The sequence below is a fragment of the Rhinoderma darwinii genome, chromosome 13 (assembly GCF_050947455.1).
Source record: "Rhinoderma darwinii isolate aRhiDar2 chromosome 13, aRhiDar2.hap1, whole genome shotgun sequence".
NCBI lineage: Eukaryota > Metazoa > Chordata > Amphibia > Anura > Rhinodermatidae > Rhinoderma > Rhinoderma darwinii.
The window spans coordinates 6,641,701-6,662,200 of record NC_134699.1 but is presented as its reverse complement, the minus strand read 5'-3'; the positions used below and the strand labels follow the sequence as shown (position 1 = coordinate 6,662,200).

Genomic DNA, 20,500 nt, shown 5'->3' with positions numbered 1-20,500 from the left:
TACGGTATGATAGACAGCACCAGACTCAGGCTGCCAGTTATACTCTTCCCCTCTTTGTATAATATAGAGATGGAGCAGCTCTTTTCTTTTGTTGCAGAACTGCAAGGGTCACTGTTTATTGCCCACCTTGGTGGATGTGGGATATTAAGATGCTCCCTCCCCCCTCCCCCCACCACCATATGGACTTTCCCTGTATGATTCACAGGCTGTTAAAACACTGGTTGCATCAAGACAAAGGAATCAAGAGTTCATCTGCACAATGCCAGTCTTCCTGATATTTTTCTGTAAAGCCCCCGGTCACCTCCTCACGTGTTTGCGCTTATGGACCTCTATGAAAAAATTGTAAAATCCTTTGCCAAAAAATTCCGCAAAAAAAAAAAAAAATACCCAAAAATAAATGAGATCCCGCCATCCACTTGCCGCCTGGGGCCATGGCTTTATTACAGTGTAAGGTTGAGTTAAAAGTTTGCTCTCTATAGGCAGGACGTGGCACGGTGAGTAAGTTGCAGGGTGCAGGCATGTACGCTGGCGGGATAAAATATCGCCTCCCTATTCTCCGGCCACGCTGCTCTATATTACTTGTTTCCACCGCATTGTCTATAAGAAGTAAGTAGGCAGGAGGTTGTCTCTTTCTCTATGTCGGCACAGCCGGTTCATTGGTAATGTGATGATTGTCCTGGGGGACATTTGATGGATTAGAGAGCTAAACAGCTCCATTGCAAAGCACCACCTGATCTCAGGCCTGCGTCCCATATAAAGACAGCATGAGTGCTGAGCTCAGCTATTGCTGCCAGATTTCCCCCCTCCCTCCTTTCCTGCTCCCTTCATCTCCTTTCTCTCTCACTCTCTCTCTCTCTCTCTGCACACTGCAGAAAGTCGGAGCTGTCCAGTGCTGAATGTGAGCCACCGTCCCCGTCTCTTTATAGACTAGCGCTCAACAAAAGGAGACCCTTGTCCAGCTCACCATGCCGCGCTCCTTCCTCGTCAAGAAAATAAAACTAGATGACTTTTCATCCAGCGGGATTTCTGCATCGAATTATCACCACCACCACCACCACTTTGATGAGCCTTGTGTCCTGGGTCCGTCGCTCACCAGCACTGTGGGAAGCTTGGGAGTCCCTGTTGCTGAAACCGGTAAGTCGGGACCCCGCACATGGATGGGAGAGGATGCAGCCGAGGATTAACACGACATATACACAATATATTTCCATAGCATTACATCACCCGATGCATTGTAGAATTGTCCTAGACATGACGATTTTATCGCTTCCCACTTTCTACGACTATATGGCGTCACCGTCGTGCCGTACGATAAAGTTTAGTCAGGTTGAAGGTTGCGTACGTTTTGAAATCGGTGCATGTATTGCTGCGGCCTCTTGCGATTGAAGCAGAAAACGTACCGATTTTTCCGGCAATGTTCAGATTTTTCCAACCTGAAGAATTTTGGTAATACTTGTGAAGCACGGTATGAATGGTGGTCACCCATGAATGTAAAGTAATGACTATCTGGAATGAATTGGAGTAGTCTCGTTTCTCGGCAGATAATTGCATGGTGTATGGTGGGGTTGGCTGCCATGTCGCTGGTCTTGATGATAGATCCTGTTGACTCGGGACACATGTAGCTATCAGGCCTTGGATGCTCTATCTCCTAACCCTTCATGTAGGGGTCTAGCCTAGTTATGCCAGATCGACTTCAGGATTTTAAAAATGCATTAATAATGTGGAGAAGAACAAAAAGTCCAACGTTAAATGCTTCATATCCAGGAACTGGGAGAAAGTTCACCAGGCGGCCAATGTCCACCCAACCCAACGATCTTAGATTTCAATCACTGCCCTAATAGATGTGTAGAGCAATGCGGGCCGGGTATGGAGCCACGTTCTGCTGCTATCACCTGTGGAATAAGGGCTGCCTAACAATAGTTTCCTTGCCGGTATTTGTAGTGAGTGCTCTTCTGTGGGAACATGGTATTAATTCCTGTACTATCAAGCCCTTGATGTCTTTTAGAGGAGTGAATGCCGGAGCCTTACAGAGGGGAGGACAGAAAGGATGGGGGAGGGGATCTAAGCTTTCTCCGGGGACCTCATTGTTCAGGAGGCAGCCAAAAGACTCTCTCTAAAGCCCTTTAAGCGACTCCATCCTGGGAGAATGAAATCTGTTTGGGATTTAAGGGGTAAAAAAAAAAATGACAAGACAGTTTTTGAGTCAAATTGACCCGTTAGTGGTGATGGATTTATTGAATGTATACAGTGTTGGGGGAGGGGGATCAGGTAAGGTTGGCGTGTTCCTGGGAGAGGGTTATAATGAGCACAATAGAAAGACTTTTCAGTATAACCTTGTGCTGTACTTCTGATACCGAGATGCAACATGTGGTCCCAGGGCAGGACATCTGCAAGCGAAGCACATCTTGTCCAAGACTGCAATCTATAATACTATTCCTTGTAGACTATATACAGGACAAGACACCTTCTCCAGAGGAAGCTACTAGACCGCTCCACCATACATATTTTATAGCTTCCCTTGCACCAGAAAGAAGTACCCCCTGTAAGTCCTCATCTACAGGGGTACTACAAGTCCCAGCATCCCTTAAGGATAATAGCTAATCGCCTATTAGTTGTGTAGGGGCCCGGATCAATGCTACCAAGACCAATATCCTGCTCTATATGAATCATTATTAAGGCATGGAAACTTTTAATAGGATACAGAAAACATTGGGATTAAGGTAATGGGCAAAAATCTTCCTATAATGGGATTCTGGGGCAAAAATCTTCCTATAATGGGACTCCGGGGCAAAAATCTTCCTATAATGGGATTCCGGGGCAAAAATCTTGCTATAATGGGATTCCGGGGAAAAAATCTTGCTATAATGGGATTCCGGGGCAAAAATCTTCCTAAAATGGGATTCCAGGGCAAAAATCTTCCTATAATGGGATTCAGGGTATGTTCACACGGCGGGGGTCCGTAACGGCTGAAATTACGGGGATGTTTCAGCCTGAAAACATCCCCGTAATTTCAGCCGTACCGGCATGTGCAGGCGCTTGAACGCCGCGTCAATTACGGCCGTAATTAGCGCTGCTATTCATTGGAGTCAATGAATAGCGGCTCCAATTACGGCCAAAGAAGTGACAGGTCACTTCTTCTACGCGGGCGTCAATTTACGCGCCGTCATTTGACAGCGGCGCGTAAATCTACGCCTCGTGTGAACAGACAAACGTCTGCCCATTGCTTTCAATGGGCAGATGTTTGTCAGCGCTATTGAGGCGCTATTTTCGGGCGTAATTCGGGGCAAAAACGCCCGAATTACGTCCGTAATTAGGCCGTGTGAACATACCCTCAGGGGCAAAAATCTTCCTATGATGGGATTCAGGGGCAAAAATCTTCCTATAATGAGATTCCGGGGCAAAAATCTTCCTATAATGGGATTCCGGGGCAAAAATCTTCCTATAATGGGACTCCGGGGCAAAAATCTTCCTATAATGGGATTCTGGGTCAAAAATCTTCCTATAATGGGATTCCGGGTCAAAAATCTTCCCATAATGGGATTCTGGGGCAAAAATCTTCCTATAATGGGATTCTGGGGCAAAAAGCTCCCACAACGATTTTGAAATAATGCATATAAGACAGAGTCAGCGCAGAAACCTGTGGAATTAGCCACAATTAATACGTAGTCATCAGACGTTATACTGACGCTCATCATTTTTTGTCAACTTTTCTCCGTTTTCCCTGTTTCTGCGTCACTTCTGATAATAATGGATTGTGCTGACTGATCTGGGAGCTCTGAAGAGATGAAAAACCAAACCATATGATCATTCTGACTCATTTTTTAGAAATGACCATGAACTTGAGCGTTGGCAAGTCTAATTTTCCATTAAAACCATGCCAGACCCAAGCTAAATACTGTGTGTTTGCAGCATGTAGCAATGAAAGGGAGAACTTGGTTAAAACCTATGCAATGACAGGGATAAAGCATGCAAAGTCTAGGCAGATGTTGCTCTGATAGATACAAAGCCATGACCCCAGTGATGCAAGGTGACAGTGACAAGAGGATATTGTTACATTGTATCACTGAATCCCAAGAATAACAACAATGTTTCTACCCGTGTCACAACATTCAGCAGACGGACACCTGACAAGATGCCATGTAGGATCAAACAGGTGTGACTGGGCACCTCAGAGGGTAATAATGGAAGTCACAAGGGAGAGGCAGCTGGAAGGAAGTGTCTGTCTCAAAGTCACGCTCTTGAAAATAACCTTGCCGTGTGCTTGGAGAGGTGTGAAATATTGCTGAGGAAAGCGGTTTTCTACCTGAAGCATGTGACTGCGCGATCTGCAAATAGGGAGGCAGGAAGATGACGAAGAATAACAATCCGTGAAGCGAGATGGACAGACAGGCAGACGTGATTGTGGGAACGCTCTGGGAAAATCTTCTACACCTTGATGGGGTTGTAGCCAAAAGAAGGTAGAACTTGTGTCTGATGGATGGATGAGGAAGATTATCTGCGATCACTGAGCACACGAGCTGCTTAAACTATTATTATTATTATTATTATTATTATTATTATTATTACTATTATTATTATTACTACTATTATTATTATTATTACTACTATTATTATTATTATTATTATTATTATTATTATTACTATTATTATTATTATTATTATTACTACTATTATTATTACTATTATTATTATTATTATTATTACTACTATTATTATTATTATTACTATTATTATTATTATTATTACTATTATTATTATTATTACTATTATTATTATTATTACTATTATGATTATTATTATGATTATTATTATTATTACTATTATTATTATTATTATTATTATTATTACTATTATTATTATTATTATTATTATTATTATTATTACTATTATTATTATTATTATTATTACTACTATTATTATTACTATTATTATTATTATTATTATTACTACTATTATTATTATTATTACTATTATTATTATTATTATTACTATTATTATTATTATTACTATTATTATTATTATTACTATTATGATTATTATTATGATTATTATTATTATTACTATTATTATTATTATTATTATTATTATTACTATTATTATTATTATTATTATTACTATTATTATTATTATTATTATTATTACTATTATTATTACTATTATTATTACTATTATTATTACTATTATTATTATTACTATTATTATTATTATTATTATTATTACTATTATTATTACTATTATTATTATTATTATTATTATTACTATTATTATTATTATTATTATTACTATTATTATTACTATTATTATTATTATTATTATTATTATTATTATTATTATTATGTGCAGTCAAGTTGGTTTTGACTGGTGACCCTATGAAGAGTCTCCAGAAGGTCTTGTCTTGTTCGGGTCTTCTCAATGTCACGTTCATGGTTTATGTGATCGCCTACGTCCATCTGGTTGCTCTGGGCCCCTTCTTTTCCGTTCCATAACTTTGTTTTGCAATGATCTAGATCTTCTCAAAATGTATCCAGAAGAAGATAAAGCTTCTTTACGGTCATTTGTGTTTGGAAGGAAGTTAGGTTTGATTTGGTTGAGAACATTATGCTCAAGGTATAGGATCACAGGGTATGGAAAGGTAGGGGTGGACATAGGTAGCAGAGGGCCCCGTGCAAGAACAGTCTATGGGCCCATTGCTTCTGCATAGCTCACCATAGATCCCCCTTATGTCTCTTTAAGAGTCCACCAGTCACTGGGAGCCATGATTTCATTATCTCAGTCTCTTACAGACACTCTAATAGACAGTAGGGATCTGCTTTGAAGGTGACAGTGGGCCCCTTACCTTCTGGGCCCCTGTGCAACTGGTTGCACCTATTGCATGTCCGCCGTATAGAGATGTTAGCCATCACGTTTCCATCACAGCCAACAGCCCCGTAGCCATTAGATAACTAGAACACTTTCCCTAAGGCCTCATGCAGAAGACTGTAATGGCTTTTTCTGTCCGCAAATACGGATCCGACGGCTACGGATTCACATCCGTAGCCGTCCACAATTGCGGAAGCGACCATAGACTTCTATGGGCGAGTCTGTGCCGCAATTGCGGAAAGGAATGGGACATGTTCTATAGATTGCGGATCATTTCTACGGCCCGGATGCACATCCGTAAATATACGGAAAGGTGTCCGTGGCCTATAGAAATGAATAGGTCCGCAATTTCATCTGTAATTATGGATCAAAATGACGGTCGTGTGCATGCGGCCTAAGCAGAAATGGTGATGTGGCCCCTTCCCATGTGAACATACAGCAGAACCAGATAACTACAGACGCCGGCAGATTTCCACATCTTAGCCCTAAAGTCAATAAATCCTGTAATGACAAAACTAATTACATCTTCCCTTGTTACGAGCATCTGTTGGGTGGTAAAGCTGGAGAAAACAAACAGGGTGATAGAGCGGCAATGTGGACCGATCCGAGGCCTCAGACAATGAGCTGCTGCATTTCCCTTTACTTTTAATGCATGTGCATGTGCATGTGCATGTATTTTTTTTTGGGGGGGGGGACTGCTCCACTTATCTGCAATCTTCATCTATTATGGCTGGAACAGCAGATCCGGGGAAGAGTTACATCCCCGCGGCACTGCAGGCCGAGAAGTAAAGATTGTTTTTCCACGTGCTGTGCGGTGTCACCTTGATAGCAGGCACATGCAGTAAATCTGCAGAGGAGGGGCAGGGTGGCACATGTATACGTACAGAAACATCACTGGCCATGCATTTGCTTACAGGCATAGCGTCAAAGACAAATACCAATGCTGGGTTTGTGCACTGCAGGCATCTGGTTTACAGAAAGACGCCACAAATGATGCATTATTGAGACACGCACCAGTACCGGGCAGACTGCACAGAATCGGAGTGTGTACAGGCGCTAGAACTCACATAAGTGGACAGTCTATTTGCGATTCCTGACCCCAGCTAATGCTTGCATTAAATGGAATATTGACTGCACGCTAATGGTTTAAGAGATCCGAGAAGTTAAAGGGTCACAGTGCCCAGCGCTGATCTATTCCATTGCAGAGGGAGAAGCGTAGGTTGTTGCTGCATCGCCACCCTGACAGCCATCAAAAGCAAGAATAGGAAGTGAATGGAGGGCACTTAGGAGGATGCCACCAGTGTATGAGACTAGAGATGCAGCGCCCGCAGTGGGGTGATGTGTGTCTCAGCAGAGATCATCCTTCCGTGCTGGTCTTCTGAAGAGCTCATCTTGCAGATCAATAGATCACAGTTATCGACAGAAGAGTCCAGTAAATAATGTCACAGCTGGGATGACAGAGGGAACAGGTGTCATGTACTTGTGGCTGAGAAAGAACATTATTGTACTAGCGGCAAACGAAGGAACTGCCACTTATAGGAATATCCGTATACATACAGTCCTGCTGCAGTATTCTAGTGTATATACAGTATATATCAGGTGACATATATAAACGTAGAAAGCAAACCAGTAGAGGAACATGCGTTATATATAACTATATCATTCTCATTCTATATCTATCTATCTATCTATCTATCTATCTATCTATCTATCTCATATCTATCTATCTCATATCTATCTATCTATCTATCTATCTCTCTCATATCTATCTATCTATCTCATATCTATCTATCTATCTATCTATCTATCTATCTATCTCATATCTATCTATCTATCTATCTATCTATCTATCTATCTATCTATCTATCTATCTATCTATCTCTCATATCTATCTATCTATCTCTCATATCTATCTATCTATCTATCTATCTATCTATCTCATATCTATCTATCTATCTCATATCTATCTCATATCTATCTCATATCTATCTATCTATCTATCTCATATCTATCTCATATCTATCTATCTATCTATCTATCTATCTATCTATCTATCTATCTATCTATCTATCTATCTATCTATCTATCTATCTCTCTATCCATCTACCTATCTCATATTCTCATATCTATCTATCTATCTATCTATCTATCTATCTATCTATCTATCTATCTATCTATCTATCTATCTATCTCATATCTCTCACATCTATCTATCTATCTATCTATCTATCTATCTATCTCTCTATCTATCTCTCTATCCATCTACCTATCTCATATTCTCATATCTATCTATCTATCTATCTATCTATCTATCTATCCATCTATCTATCTATCTATCTATCTATCTATCTATCTCATATCTCTCACATCTATCTATCTATCTATCTATCTATCTATCTATCTAATATCTATCTAATATCTATCTATCTATCTATCTATCTATCTCATATCTCTCACATCTATCTATCTATCTATCTATCTATCTATCTATCTATCTATCTCATATCTCTCAAATCTATCTATCTATCTATCTATCTATCTATCTATCTATCTATCTATCTATCTATCTATCTATCTATCTATCTATCTATCTCTATCCATCTACCTATCTCATATTCTCATATCTATCTATCTATCTATCTATCTATCTATCTATCTCATATCTCTCACATCTATCTATCTATCTATCTATCTATCTATCTATCTCATATCTCTCAAATCTATCTATCTATCTATCTATCTATCTATCTATCTATCTATCTATCTCTCTATCTCTCTATCCATCTACCTATCTCATATTCTCATATCTATCTATCTATCTATCTATCTATCTATCTATCTCATATCTCTCACATCTATCTATCTATCTATCTATCTATCTATCTATCTATCTATCTATCTATCTCTCTACCTATCTCATATTCTCATATCTATCTATCTATCTATCTATCTATCTATCTATCTATCTATCTATCTATCTATCTATCTATCTATCTATCTATCTATCTATCTCATATCTCTCAAATCTATCTATCTATCTATCTATCTATCTATCTATCTATCTATCTATCTATCTTTCTCTAATCTCATACCTATTAATCTTATATAGAGGAGGTATAAAGCTAAATTCACTTGAATATAAAACAAAGATAAAGTATTAAAGTAATTGGGCATGGGGTGTACTGTCCTCGCTCATCTAGGTTTAAAAGAACATGTTACATTCTATAAATATAAAGAATTCTATGAGAGAGAACCCCCCCCCCCCCTCCACAAAAAAAATGCACATGTATTTTATCACTATTATAAAAAAAGGAGGTTGACCCAGTCAAAATCCTATAGTTATAGTGTTAGTGGAGGATTGCAATCTAATGCTTCAGGCTAGATGACATCATTAGGGGTTATGACATCACTAGGAAACAATGGACTGATGCGCCTTCTTTTAGTCACTGTCCTGAGATCTAAAGAGCGTTACATGTTAGAGAACGTCAATATAATACTATAAGATCTGACACTTGAGATCCCAATGCCACATGTTCCCCTTAATATATACAGCCCTAATATACACTGTAATGCAGTATACAGAATATATCCATTCACATCAGTCCCACACATATCAATTTCCTACACACACAGAAAACACACACACGCTAAATATGTTAATAAAGTTTCAAATATTGGACAATTTGCGGACGTCCAATCATACAGCTCAAACAATATCTTGAGTACTCTTCCATCATACTCAAGTTGCTGACATGATTATCCAGTAATTAGGAAACGGTAACGTGAGAAAGTGGCTTCTAACATTATTCATTTCTTAATATCTCTTTATAGGGGTCAGAGCTCAATTTCTCTAAAACAGAGTTCCAAATCCCCTGCATAGACATAGTTACATGATAAAATTCTGTTTGCCTGCAGCCGCCACTAGGAGGAGCTCACTGCCTACTGTGTTATTATTGAGTTCAATGTATAAACTGTATGCAGTAAGCTACTCAGCTCCCTCTGGTGGTGGCTACAGACAGAATTTTATCATGTAACTGTTTATGCAGGGGATATGAATATCTGTATCAGAAAAATTGAGCTCTGTACGTTATAAAGACATATTATAAAATTAATCAGCACCGAATTCGGGATCTTTTTAGATACAACAAGACATGATGATTAGGGATGAACATTCACTAAGCAAAATGCTTGATATTTCTGTGTTCATGTTATTCGATCATTAAATTAAGTTCACCGTAGTAAATAAAAATAAAACTGGGTCAATATAAACCAAGATATAAAGGCAAATGTATAATAAGGGCAGATAGGAGATCTGCGCTGTATGAAATTGCTTAAATTGATACAGAACATATGTACAGTTTGATCCTATTGATTTTAATCAAAATCGGCGTTTTCCTCGTTGTTCGCTGCAGATAAATGAGGAGCCTGCAGAGCCCCATAATGGTATGAAACCAAATCCTTCCTCTTGTCCCAATTCTCCTGACAGTTCAGTAAAGTAATAGAGGTAATACGAGGCCTCATTATGTAACAGTAAACATGATGATGTCAGTGTAAAATGAAATGGGGAATTTTATGGAAACCACTGCGGGGTGCGCTCAGTGCACGGCACCTACTATTCTGCTTACAAATCGACTGCCGCTCTGTGCTATGAATAATTCACATACTGTATGATGACCTGTCCTGAACCCCAGAGATAACGTCACACCATAAAACATGGGACAGAGCAAATCAGACATAATGAAACATCTTCTGTATTAATGGGATACATTGTATAAGTAGCATACTCAACCGTCAGTACCCCAAGTGTCAGTGTCATTATCCTGTACCCCAAGTGTCAGTGTATCATTATCCTGTACCCCAAGTGTCAGTGTGTTATCCTGCACCCCAAGTGTCAGTGTATCATTATCCTGCACCCCAAGTGTCAGTGTATCATTATCCATCCTGCACCCCAAGTGTCAGTGTCTCATTATCCTGTACCCCAAGTGTCAGTGTCTCTTTATCCTGTACCCCAAGTGTCATCATGTACCCCAAGTGTCAGTGTCATTATCCTGTACCCCAAGTGTCAGTGTATCATTATTCTCTCCCCCAAGTGTCAGTGTCATTATCCTGTACCCCAAGTGTCAGTGTATCATTATTCTGTCCCCCCAAGTATCAGTGTCATTATCCTGTACCCCAAGTGTCAGTGTATCATTATCCTGTACCCCAAGTGTCAGTGTCATTATCCTGTACCCTAAGTGTCAGTGTGTCGTTATCCTGTACCCCAAGTGTCAGTGTCATTATCCTGTTCCCCAAGTGTCAGTGTATCATTATCCTGTACCCCAAGTGTCAGTGTCATTATCCTGTACCCTAAGTGTCAGTGTGTCGTTATCCTGTACCCCAAGTGTCAGTGTCATTATCCTGTTCCCCAAGTGTCAGTGTGTCGTTATCCTGTACCCCAAGTGTCAGTGTGTCATTATCCTGTCCCCCAAGTGTCAGTGTGTCGTTATCCTGTACCACAAGTGTCAGTGTATTATTATCCTGCATCCCAAGTGTTAGTGTATCATTATCCATCCTGCACCCCAAGTGTCAGTGTGTCATTATCCTGTACCCAAAGTGTCAGTGTATCATTATACTGTACCCCAAGTGTCAGTGTATCATTATACTGTACCCCAAGTGTCAGTGTCATTATCCTGTACCCCAAGTGTCAGTGTCATTATCCTGTACCACAAGTGTCAGTGTATCATTATCCTGTACCCCAAGTGTCATTATCATGTACCCCAAGTGTCAGTGTCATTATCCTGTATCCCAAGTGTCAGTGTATTATCCTGCACCCCAAGTGTCAGTGTATCATTATCCTGTACCCCAATTGTCAGTGTCTCATTATCCTGTACCCCAAGTGTCATTATCATGTACCCCAAGTGTCAGTGTCATTATCCTGTACCCCAAGTGTCAGTGTATCATTATTCTGTCCCCCCAAGTATCAGTGTCATTATCCTGTACCCCAAGTGTCAGTGTATCATTATCCTGTACCCCAAGTGTCAGTGTCATTATCCTGTACCCCAAGTGTCAGTGTATCATTATCCTGTTCCCCAAGTGTAAGTGTGTCGTTATCCTGTACCACAAGTGTCAGTGTATCATTATGCTGCATCCCAAGTGTCAGTGTATCATTATCCTGTACCCAAAGTGTCAGTGTATCATTATACTGTACCCCAAGTGTCAGTGTATCATTATACTGTACCCCAAGTGTCAGTGTCATTATCCTGTACCACAAGTGTCAGTGTATCATTATCCTGTACCCCAAGTGTCAGTGTATCATTATCCTGTACCCCAAGTGTCAGTGTATCATTATACTGTACCCCAAGTGTCAGTGTCATTATCCTGTCCCCGTATCATTATCCTGCACCCCAAGTGTCAGTGTCATTATCCTGTACCACAAGTGTCAGTGTATCATTATCCTGCACCCCAAGTGTCAGTGTATCATTATCTTGTACCCCGTGTCAGTGTGTCATTATCCTGTACCCCAAGTGTCAGTGTCTCATTATCCTGTACCCCAAGTGTCATTATCCTGTACCCCAAGTGTCAGTGTCATTATCCTGTACCCCAACTGTCCATTTGTCATTATCCTGTACCCCAAGTGTCAGTGTCATTGTCCTGTACCACAAGTGTCAGTGTATAATTATCCTGTACCCCAAGTGTCAGTGTCATTATCCTGTTCCCCAAGTGTCAGTGTCATTATCCTATACCCCAAGTGTCAGTGTCATTATCCTGTACCCCAAGTGTCAATGTGTCATTATCCTTTACCCCGTGTCAGTGTATCATTATCCTCTCCCCCAAGTGTCAGTGTGTCATTATCCTGTACCCCAAGTGTCAGTGTATCATTATCCTGTACCCCAAGTGTCAGTGTATCATTATCCTGTACCCCAAGTGTCAGTGTCATTATCCTATCCCCCAGGTGTCAGTGTCATTATCCTGTACCCCAAGTGTCAGTGTATCATTATCCTGTACCCCAAGTGTCAGTGTCATTATTCTGTCCCCCAAGTGTCAGTGTATCATTATCCTGTACCCCAAGTGTCAGTGTATCATTATCCTGTCCCCCAAGTGTCACTGTATCATTATCCTGTACCCCAAGTGTCAGTGCATCATTATCCTGTCCCCCAAGTGTCAGTGTGTCATTATCCTGTACCCCAAGTGTCAGTGTATCATTATCCTGTACACCAAGTGTCAGTGTCCTGTACCCCATGTGTCAGTGTCATTATCCTGTACCCCAAGTGTCAGTGTCATTATCCTGTACCCCAAGTGTCAGTGTCATTATCCTGTACCCCAAGTGTCAGTGTATCATTATCCTGTACCCCAAGTGTCAGTGTCTCATTATCCTGTACCCCAAGTCTCAGTGTCATTATCCTGTCCCCCAAGTGTCAGTGTATCATTATCCTGTACCCCAAGTGTCAGTGCATCATTATCCTGTCCCCCAAGTGTCAGTGTGTCATTATCCTGTACCCCAAGTGTCAGTGTATCGTTATCCTGTACACCAAGTGTCAGTGTCCTGTACCCCATGTGTCAGTGTCATTATCCTGTACCCCAAGGGTCAGTGTCATTATCCTGTACCCCAAGTGTCAGTGTCATTATCCTGTACCCCAAGTGTCAGTGTCATTATCCTGTACCCCAAGTGTCAGTGTATCATTATCCTGTACCCCAAGTGTCAGTGTCATTATTCTGTCCCCCAAGTGTCAGTGTATCATTATCCTGTACCCCAAGTGTCAGTGTATCATTATCCTGTCCCCCAAGTGTCACTGTATCATTATCCTGTACCCCAAGTGTCAGTGCATCATTATCCTGTCCCCCAAGTGTCAGTGTGTCATTATCCTGTACCCCAAGTGTCAGTGTATCGTTATCCTGTACACCAAGTGTCAGTGTCCTGTACCCCATGTGTCAGTGTCATTATCCTGTACCCCAAGGGTCAGTGTCATTATCCTGTACCCCAAGTGTCAGTGTCATTATCCTGTACCCCAAGTGTCAGTGTATCATTATCCTGTACCCCAAGTGTCAGTGTCTCATTATCCTGTACCCCAAGTCTCAGTGTCATTATCCTGTCCCCCAAGTGTCAGTGTATCATTATCCTGTACCCCAAGTGTCAGTGTATCATTATCCTGTACCCCAAGTGTCAGTGTCATTATCCTATCCCCCAGGTGTCAGTGTCATTATCCTGTACCCCAAGTGTCAGTGTATCATTATCCTGTACCCCAAGTGTCAGTGTCATTATTCTGTCCCCCAAGTGTCAGTGTATCATTATCCTGTCCCCCAAGTGTCAGTGTCATTATCCTGTACCCCAAGTGTCAGTGTGTCATTATCCTGTACCCCAAGTGTCAGTGTCTCATTATCCTGTACCCCAAGTGTCATTATCCTGTACCCCAAGTGTCAGTGTCATTATCCTGTACCCCAAGTGTCAGTGTATCATTATCCTGTACCCCAAGTGTCAGTGTCTCATTATCCTGTACCCCAAGTCTCAGTGTCATTATCCTGTCCCCCAAGTGTCAGTGTATCATTATCCTGTACCCCAAGTGTCAGTGTATCATTATCCTGTACCCCAAGTGTCAGTGTCATTATCCTATCCCCCAGGTGTCAGTGTCATTATCCTGTACCCCAAGTGTCAGTGTATCATTATCCTGTACCCCAAGTGTCAGTGTCATTATTCTGTCCCCCAAGTGTCAGTGTATCATTATCCTGTCCCCCAAGTGTCAGTGTGTCATTATCCTGTACCCCAAGTGTCAGTGTGTCATTACCCTGTACCCCCAGTGTCAGTGTTTTATTGTCCTGGGATCCCGACTACCAGAGTGTTATTATGTGGGATGTGAATACGTCTTTGTACCATTCCACAAGTGTCAGCGAGAACGCTCCTGCATGCGACCCAATGTAAAGATTAAGCAATGAGGAGAGATAATGATGTTTCTGAGGACTGAGTTGAGATAAAGCAATCTTTTTATTTTGTCCATCTCCCAGGTTATGGCGAGCATTGCATTACATCATCAGATTACGAAGTAAAGAAGAAAAGCGGAAGCAAATTTTCATCATCTGAAACTGACTACACACCAACTCACGATGACTACAGCGAGCCCGACAGCCCACAGTCCAGTCTCTCAGCCGGGTATTTCAGCGGGGAAGCGGCAGTCACAGACAGCTACTCAATAGATGCATTCTTCATCACCGATGGCCGATCAAGACGAAGCAGCGAGAGCCGCGGGAGCCAGCGCCACACGTGTAGCGAATGCGGTAAAACCTACGCCACCTCCTCCAACCTCAGTCGGCACAAGCAAACTCACAGGAGCCTGGACAGTAAGATGGCAAGGAAATGCCCCACCTGTGGCAAGACGTACGTATCTATGCCTGCCTTGGCCATGCACCTCCTGACACACAACCTGAAACACAAGTGCGATGTATGTGGGAAGGCCTTCAGCAGGCCCTGGTTACTACAAGGCCACATGCGTTCCCATACTGGCGAGAAGCCCTTTGGTTGTGCCCACTGCGGTAAAGCTTTTGCCGACAGATCTAACCTTCGGGCGCACATGCAGACGCACTCGGCCTTTAAACACTACAAGTGCAAGAGGTGCGAAAAAACCTTCGCCCTAAAGTCGTATCTCAATAAGCATTACGAGTCGGCTTGCTTCAAGGGCTCAGAGGATGAGTGCACCGACCAAAGCTAAAGCCAGGGGGCGTACGATGAGACTGTACACCACTAAACAAGGCACAAACCACGGTGCCACCCCGCCCTTCTCCATGGCACAAGGCACCAGATACTGAACGAAAAAATAAAATCAGGGTACTTGGCATCTAAGAGTGTTACATTAGGTTGCACTTCACCACCGTCTAGGAGAGCACCATATTTTCCTGCCCGCAGCATCACACATCCCCTTTATTTATTTTAAGCCGTGCAATATAAATTTCACTTTTTTAGTTCTTCTTCCTCTCCAATCAAGCTCTTAAAGAATTCTTATGTGCAAAGCCAAGCTTTCTTATATAAGCCACATGAAATGTGAACTGAAGGGGACTCGGTTGTATGGAGAGGCTCTTCAACGCTCAGGCTCAGGTGCCATTTCTTGCGTCATATATTTTTTTAGGGACACGCGTGGTGCCATTGTCTGGCATTGCCGCCGACGGATCAGTATTAGGTTTTTTCCAAGGAACTTTGTGCCGCGCTCCTTCCAATTTCCATGTACAAAGCATAAAGGATCCTAGACCCGACTGCACAAAAGGTTTCTTGCAAGCTAAGCCGCAAACGCATGAATGTCCCACATAAGTTCTTCCCAATGGCGCCAAACCTGACCGGCTGTACATAACGGCAGTACGATTCCCTCCAGTGTCTTGATTTAATATTCGGAAGCACATATGTACAGTACAAACCAGGCGAAGTCGTGCCAACATTTATATAGCAAAGGAAATGAAGAAAATGGCACCCGACTCCGTTTAACGTGTCGCCGTTTCCTGCGAAACAGTGTTACCTCTAGTGTTTTCTAAAGCAATGAGAATATGCACTATATTTGGATGACCGATACACATATTTATTACCCGCCCCGCATTAAGAAGGGGGTCATTTCACTCGAGCATTGTGACTATTATATCTTATTACGCTCTGCGTCACGACGCGACCTCCGCCTTCATGTGAAGGCGAACGTTAGAAGCGATGAACCGCTTATTTAAGTCATGTAATTTATACCAGGTGTTATTTATACTATTTATTTTGCCAATTTACTTTTTGAAGTAATGACTTTGATTCTGTTGTTGCAAATGAATGGATAGAATGTGGTTTAATAGGAAGAGACGGAACGGTCAATGTTTACAGGCCAACGTTTCGGCGCATTGGACTGTCTTCCTCCCGAGCTCTGCTACATACGGATAGAACGTATTCTTCAGGCCCACATTTACGATCACGCGTCCAGATCCTGGACCATTCCGGAAAAGCCTATGCAATTTCTCATTGACTTTTTACCTCATGACGACTCAAAGGAAACCTAAATTTATAGATCACGCCACACGTGGCTCCGGCACTTTTGTCGGAGCTTGTACTTTGTGACTACTGTATTGCATTTCAATCGCAACAGTCCAGGCTCGCTTTACGGCATGCTTGAGGTTTGCTAGGGAAGCCTGGCTTGGTCATCAAGAGATCGTGATTTAATATGGGAAAAGTCACCTCAAAATCGAGACAGATCATTAATAGGACTGCGAATAAGCGATAGGACGAGCCTTGCAGCAATTTTATGCATTGACAGCACTTGTAGGGGGACACGGGCCCATGGTGAGGGTAATAATAATCCAGAATGAAATTACATCACACATTGCGACGCAAAAATCCGACCGATAATAGTCGATTTTGCTAGTCTTGCTTTTTAGGGGACCTGCGAAGTATCAGACTGTACACAGGGTGTGAGGGCAATTTTTAGGCAATGCTCGCCGGGATAACGCTTTGGGTCTCTTCCACTTTCCTGCATGCCAGACTATAACAAGCCTTGAGTTATTAGATACTAGAAGCCTTATTTGCATCGTCAGTGTTATTGCATTGCAAGAGAGAATGTATTAAATAGTCGAAAAAGAAAATCATGGCCTTACATGTATAGTGTCCACAGGGCTCGGGATATCCAGCCACCAATAATTACTACAGGAACAGATATTAGGTCAGGTACACAGCCATGAGAAGACCAATAATTGCAGATAATGAACATCTACACCATAGGGGGGCTGAGCAGGATGTTACCTCCATAATTCTGATATTTCGAGGGAATCTTTTTTTTTTTTTAAAAATACTTTTATAATTATTAGAGAATCCTTCAGATTCCCTTTCGAGTATTTGTTACTTTTTTTAAAACTCTGTATTGGCTAAGCAATGCCTGGATAACTTTGGGTTGTTGCCTAGCAACAGTGGCAGCAGGAAGCAGGTGACCACTCCAACTCCAGAGCCCATTATTCCTTCTTGACCAGTGTCACAAATTGTTTAGTACTGGCCAGCACTTTTCCCTCTAGGGTACAATGCCAACTGTATCCAGCACTGGGGGAAGGGCAGTTTAGAAGAAGGCAAAAAAAAAAAAAAGGGTATTATTTCTCGCTGCCCGGAGTTAAGCGAATTTTAGGATTTAATAACCTATAATTCTATACCACAGCTCGTCATCTAGAGCCCAGAACCAGAACGACCACTTGAAATACTTGAGGGACAGCAGCCTTCTTGATCGGAATAGCAAATGATATAATGACAGACGAGGGGGTTTGATCAGCAGATCCCTGCGATCAACATTTCTGCATCGAACAGAACATAAAATAAACTCTATTACCAGGAGAAATCTGAAAACAGGGAAACAAGGGCTCTGAGCTTGCAATAAAAGTCTGACATCTATTGAAAAGCCTTGTATCTCAGGGTATAATCCTGATAGATGACAGCAAAGATGTACGGAGGGGCCCCATAACAAAAAATGGGCCCCTCTCGTTTATGCTAGAGTTCTCCCTCCCACCAGCCCAGGATAGGAGGCATAGAGCTTGTTTGCTACCCACTCCCCATCACTTGTAAAAGGGAAGGGCAAAATAACCTCAGGCTGGATCTCTACTTCCATGTTGTTGAGCCTGTGGAGTGCCCTAGGCGGGTCCATAATGCCCATAGGCAAGGAAGGCGGGGCCAATCTGAGCCACTCCCACCTTGCACAGGCTGCAGAGATGACTATGTAGTCAGAAAACACTTTCTCCGCCACTTTTATTCTGACTGTAGATGTAATGACAATCATGACCACGACCATTAATGATCATTGTTATGTCTATGGTACTAAATCAATCGGTTCTATATGGAACTCGCTTCCAATTTTTCCTCTGTTGATGTACGCTACGATTTGAGCGCTTAATGATACAATTGCAGCAATACACCCGAACCGTATTCACAACATCAAGAAAACGATTTTTCCGCGCCATTCCCATCATTGCATTTCGCTTTGCATGCACTCCTCCCGGGCCGGATCTGTGGCTGGCTTCAGCTGTATTAGTTCTGAGGCTACCGAATCGTAACCCGTTAGCACAAGCGCTCCCCCATCTTTCTCACGGCCCGCACATTCCACAAGACCCTGCGTGCTGGCACCGGAATGGGTTACCGTCTCATAATATGTTATTAGGGTAGATATGCAAAAATTCGAAGCTACTTCACATCATGGCGCGGCCACCGCCGTCACACTCTCAGCTGCCTTGTACCCGATCCCGTATGCCGCGTTTTTACCTATAGATGTAGGACACCTGCCTCTTCTTTCATATTTATACTGTACATAGAAAGAAACAGCAATAATTTTAAATGCATGTCAGAGTTTTTGGTTCTCAAAAAGGTCTCTTTTTTTTTTTTTAGTAACTGGAGCTGTCAAAGCCAGTTCTACCTGTCACCTTTTACTGTATTAATTCTCATGCAATTCAGGGAAATTAAAGAGTTTATGATTCAATAGATCTGTATGGCGGTGAGTTCGGTTCTTTTACTTGTTCTCCGATGACATCATCACTCGGGGACCCGGATGGTAACACCCACTTTCTGCCACCTGTCCTTCCTGATTAGTAAATTGGGGGTTGAGAATATGAAGTTAGACACAGACTCCTTTAAGGCCTAAATTTACATGACAAAGACCTCCGCATATGGCGGGCCTGTCTGCAGTAGGGTGAGCCTGTGCTCCGGGTAAGTCGCTCCGTAATAATAAGCTGACACTTTGCCTAATTGGCCTCCACGCGACTCAGCTGCTGCGACTCCCCCTGTCATACACCCCCCTCCCCCCCGGCTCGGAGTATCACGCTTCAGGGGTCGCAGGGGTAAAATATCTAAGGCCTATCGGCAAAAATGCGATTGGGAATAAAATCCTTTGTGCGCAGCAGAAGCAGCATCTATTTGTAGCAGTAAAATCCACGCAGGAGGAGGCAGCTGCGGTGACTCGTGAGCTCTGATTGGTCGCGCCGAGGACAGAATATGCCACCTGCAGTCCTTTGTGTGATGGGACTGAATTACATTACAAGGCGCCTACCAAATTGTATGTTTCCTTCTGCGGAGAAATGCAGAGCAGAAAGCACAATAGAAGATTATTAAATGGCCCTTAAGGACAAAGAGGCCGCGCAAGATTAATTTCGTAACATGCGCAGTCCGCAGAATAAAAAAAAAAAGTGATAAAAAATTCACCCCCCCCCCTCCTCCCCCCCGCTCCTCCATCATGGAGATTAAAGGCCCTTTTTATTCTGCACTCCGAGAAAAGATCTGACAGATTTCACCTGTCAAGAGAGATGATCGCAAATTGTAAGCTGCGTTTATTTTGATGCGGACGCAATGTTCCGGTCTGTTTCCTCGGGCCCCTGAAGACGCTACGAACACCAGCTGAATTTAGAAATAAAATGATGACTTTGCATCTCTTGCAAAATGATGCTGCAGCAATACCGCATGCCCGTTCACAGCCGGATCTTTAATAAGCCCCCGGGCAGATCCATGCACGCCAACTCCGAGACCTACTCAACGGGAAGGAGGGGAGGGGGGGGGGGTAGATGAGATGTGCGAGGGTTTTACAGAATCAGGACAAAGAGCGATAAGGCAACGAACCTGAGAATAAAACCATACAAAGAAAATAAACCTGGGATTCCTCTACGTTAGGGCTTATTCACATGAACGTGTTATACGTCC

The 20,500-nt window shown here is 42.3% G+C and overlaps 1 protein-coding gene across 1 annotated transcript; it reads left to right on the top strand.

The window, feature by feature from the left end:
* The first annotated feature begins 876 nt into the window (after window positions 1-876).
* SCRT2 (scratch family transcriptional repressor 2) lies at window positions 877-19,291 on the top strand. Its single transcript, XM_075845497.1, has 2 exons — window positions 877-1,134; window positions 14,836-19,291. The coding sequence occupies exons 1-2, from the start codon at window positions 966-968 to the stop codon at window positions 15,534-15,536; spliced, it is 870 nt and encodes a 289-aa protein (XP_075701612.1). The 5' UTR covers window positions 877-965; the 3' UTR covers window positions 15,537-19,291.
* Window positions 19,292-20,500: the final 1,209 nt, after the last annotated feature.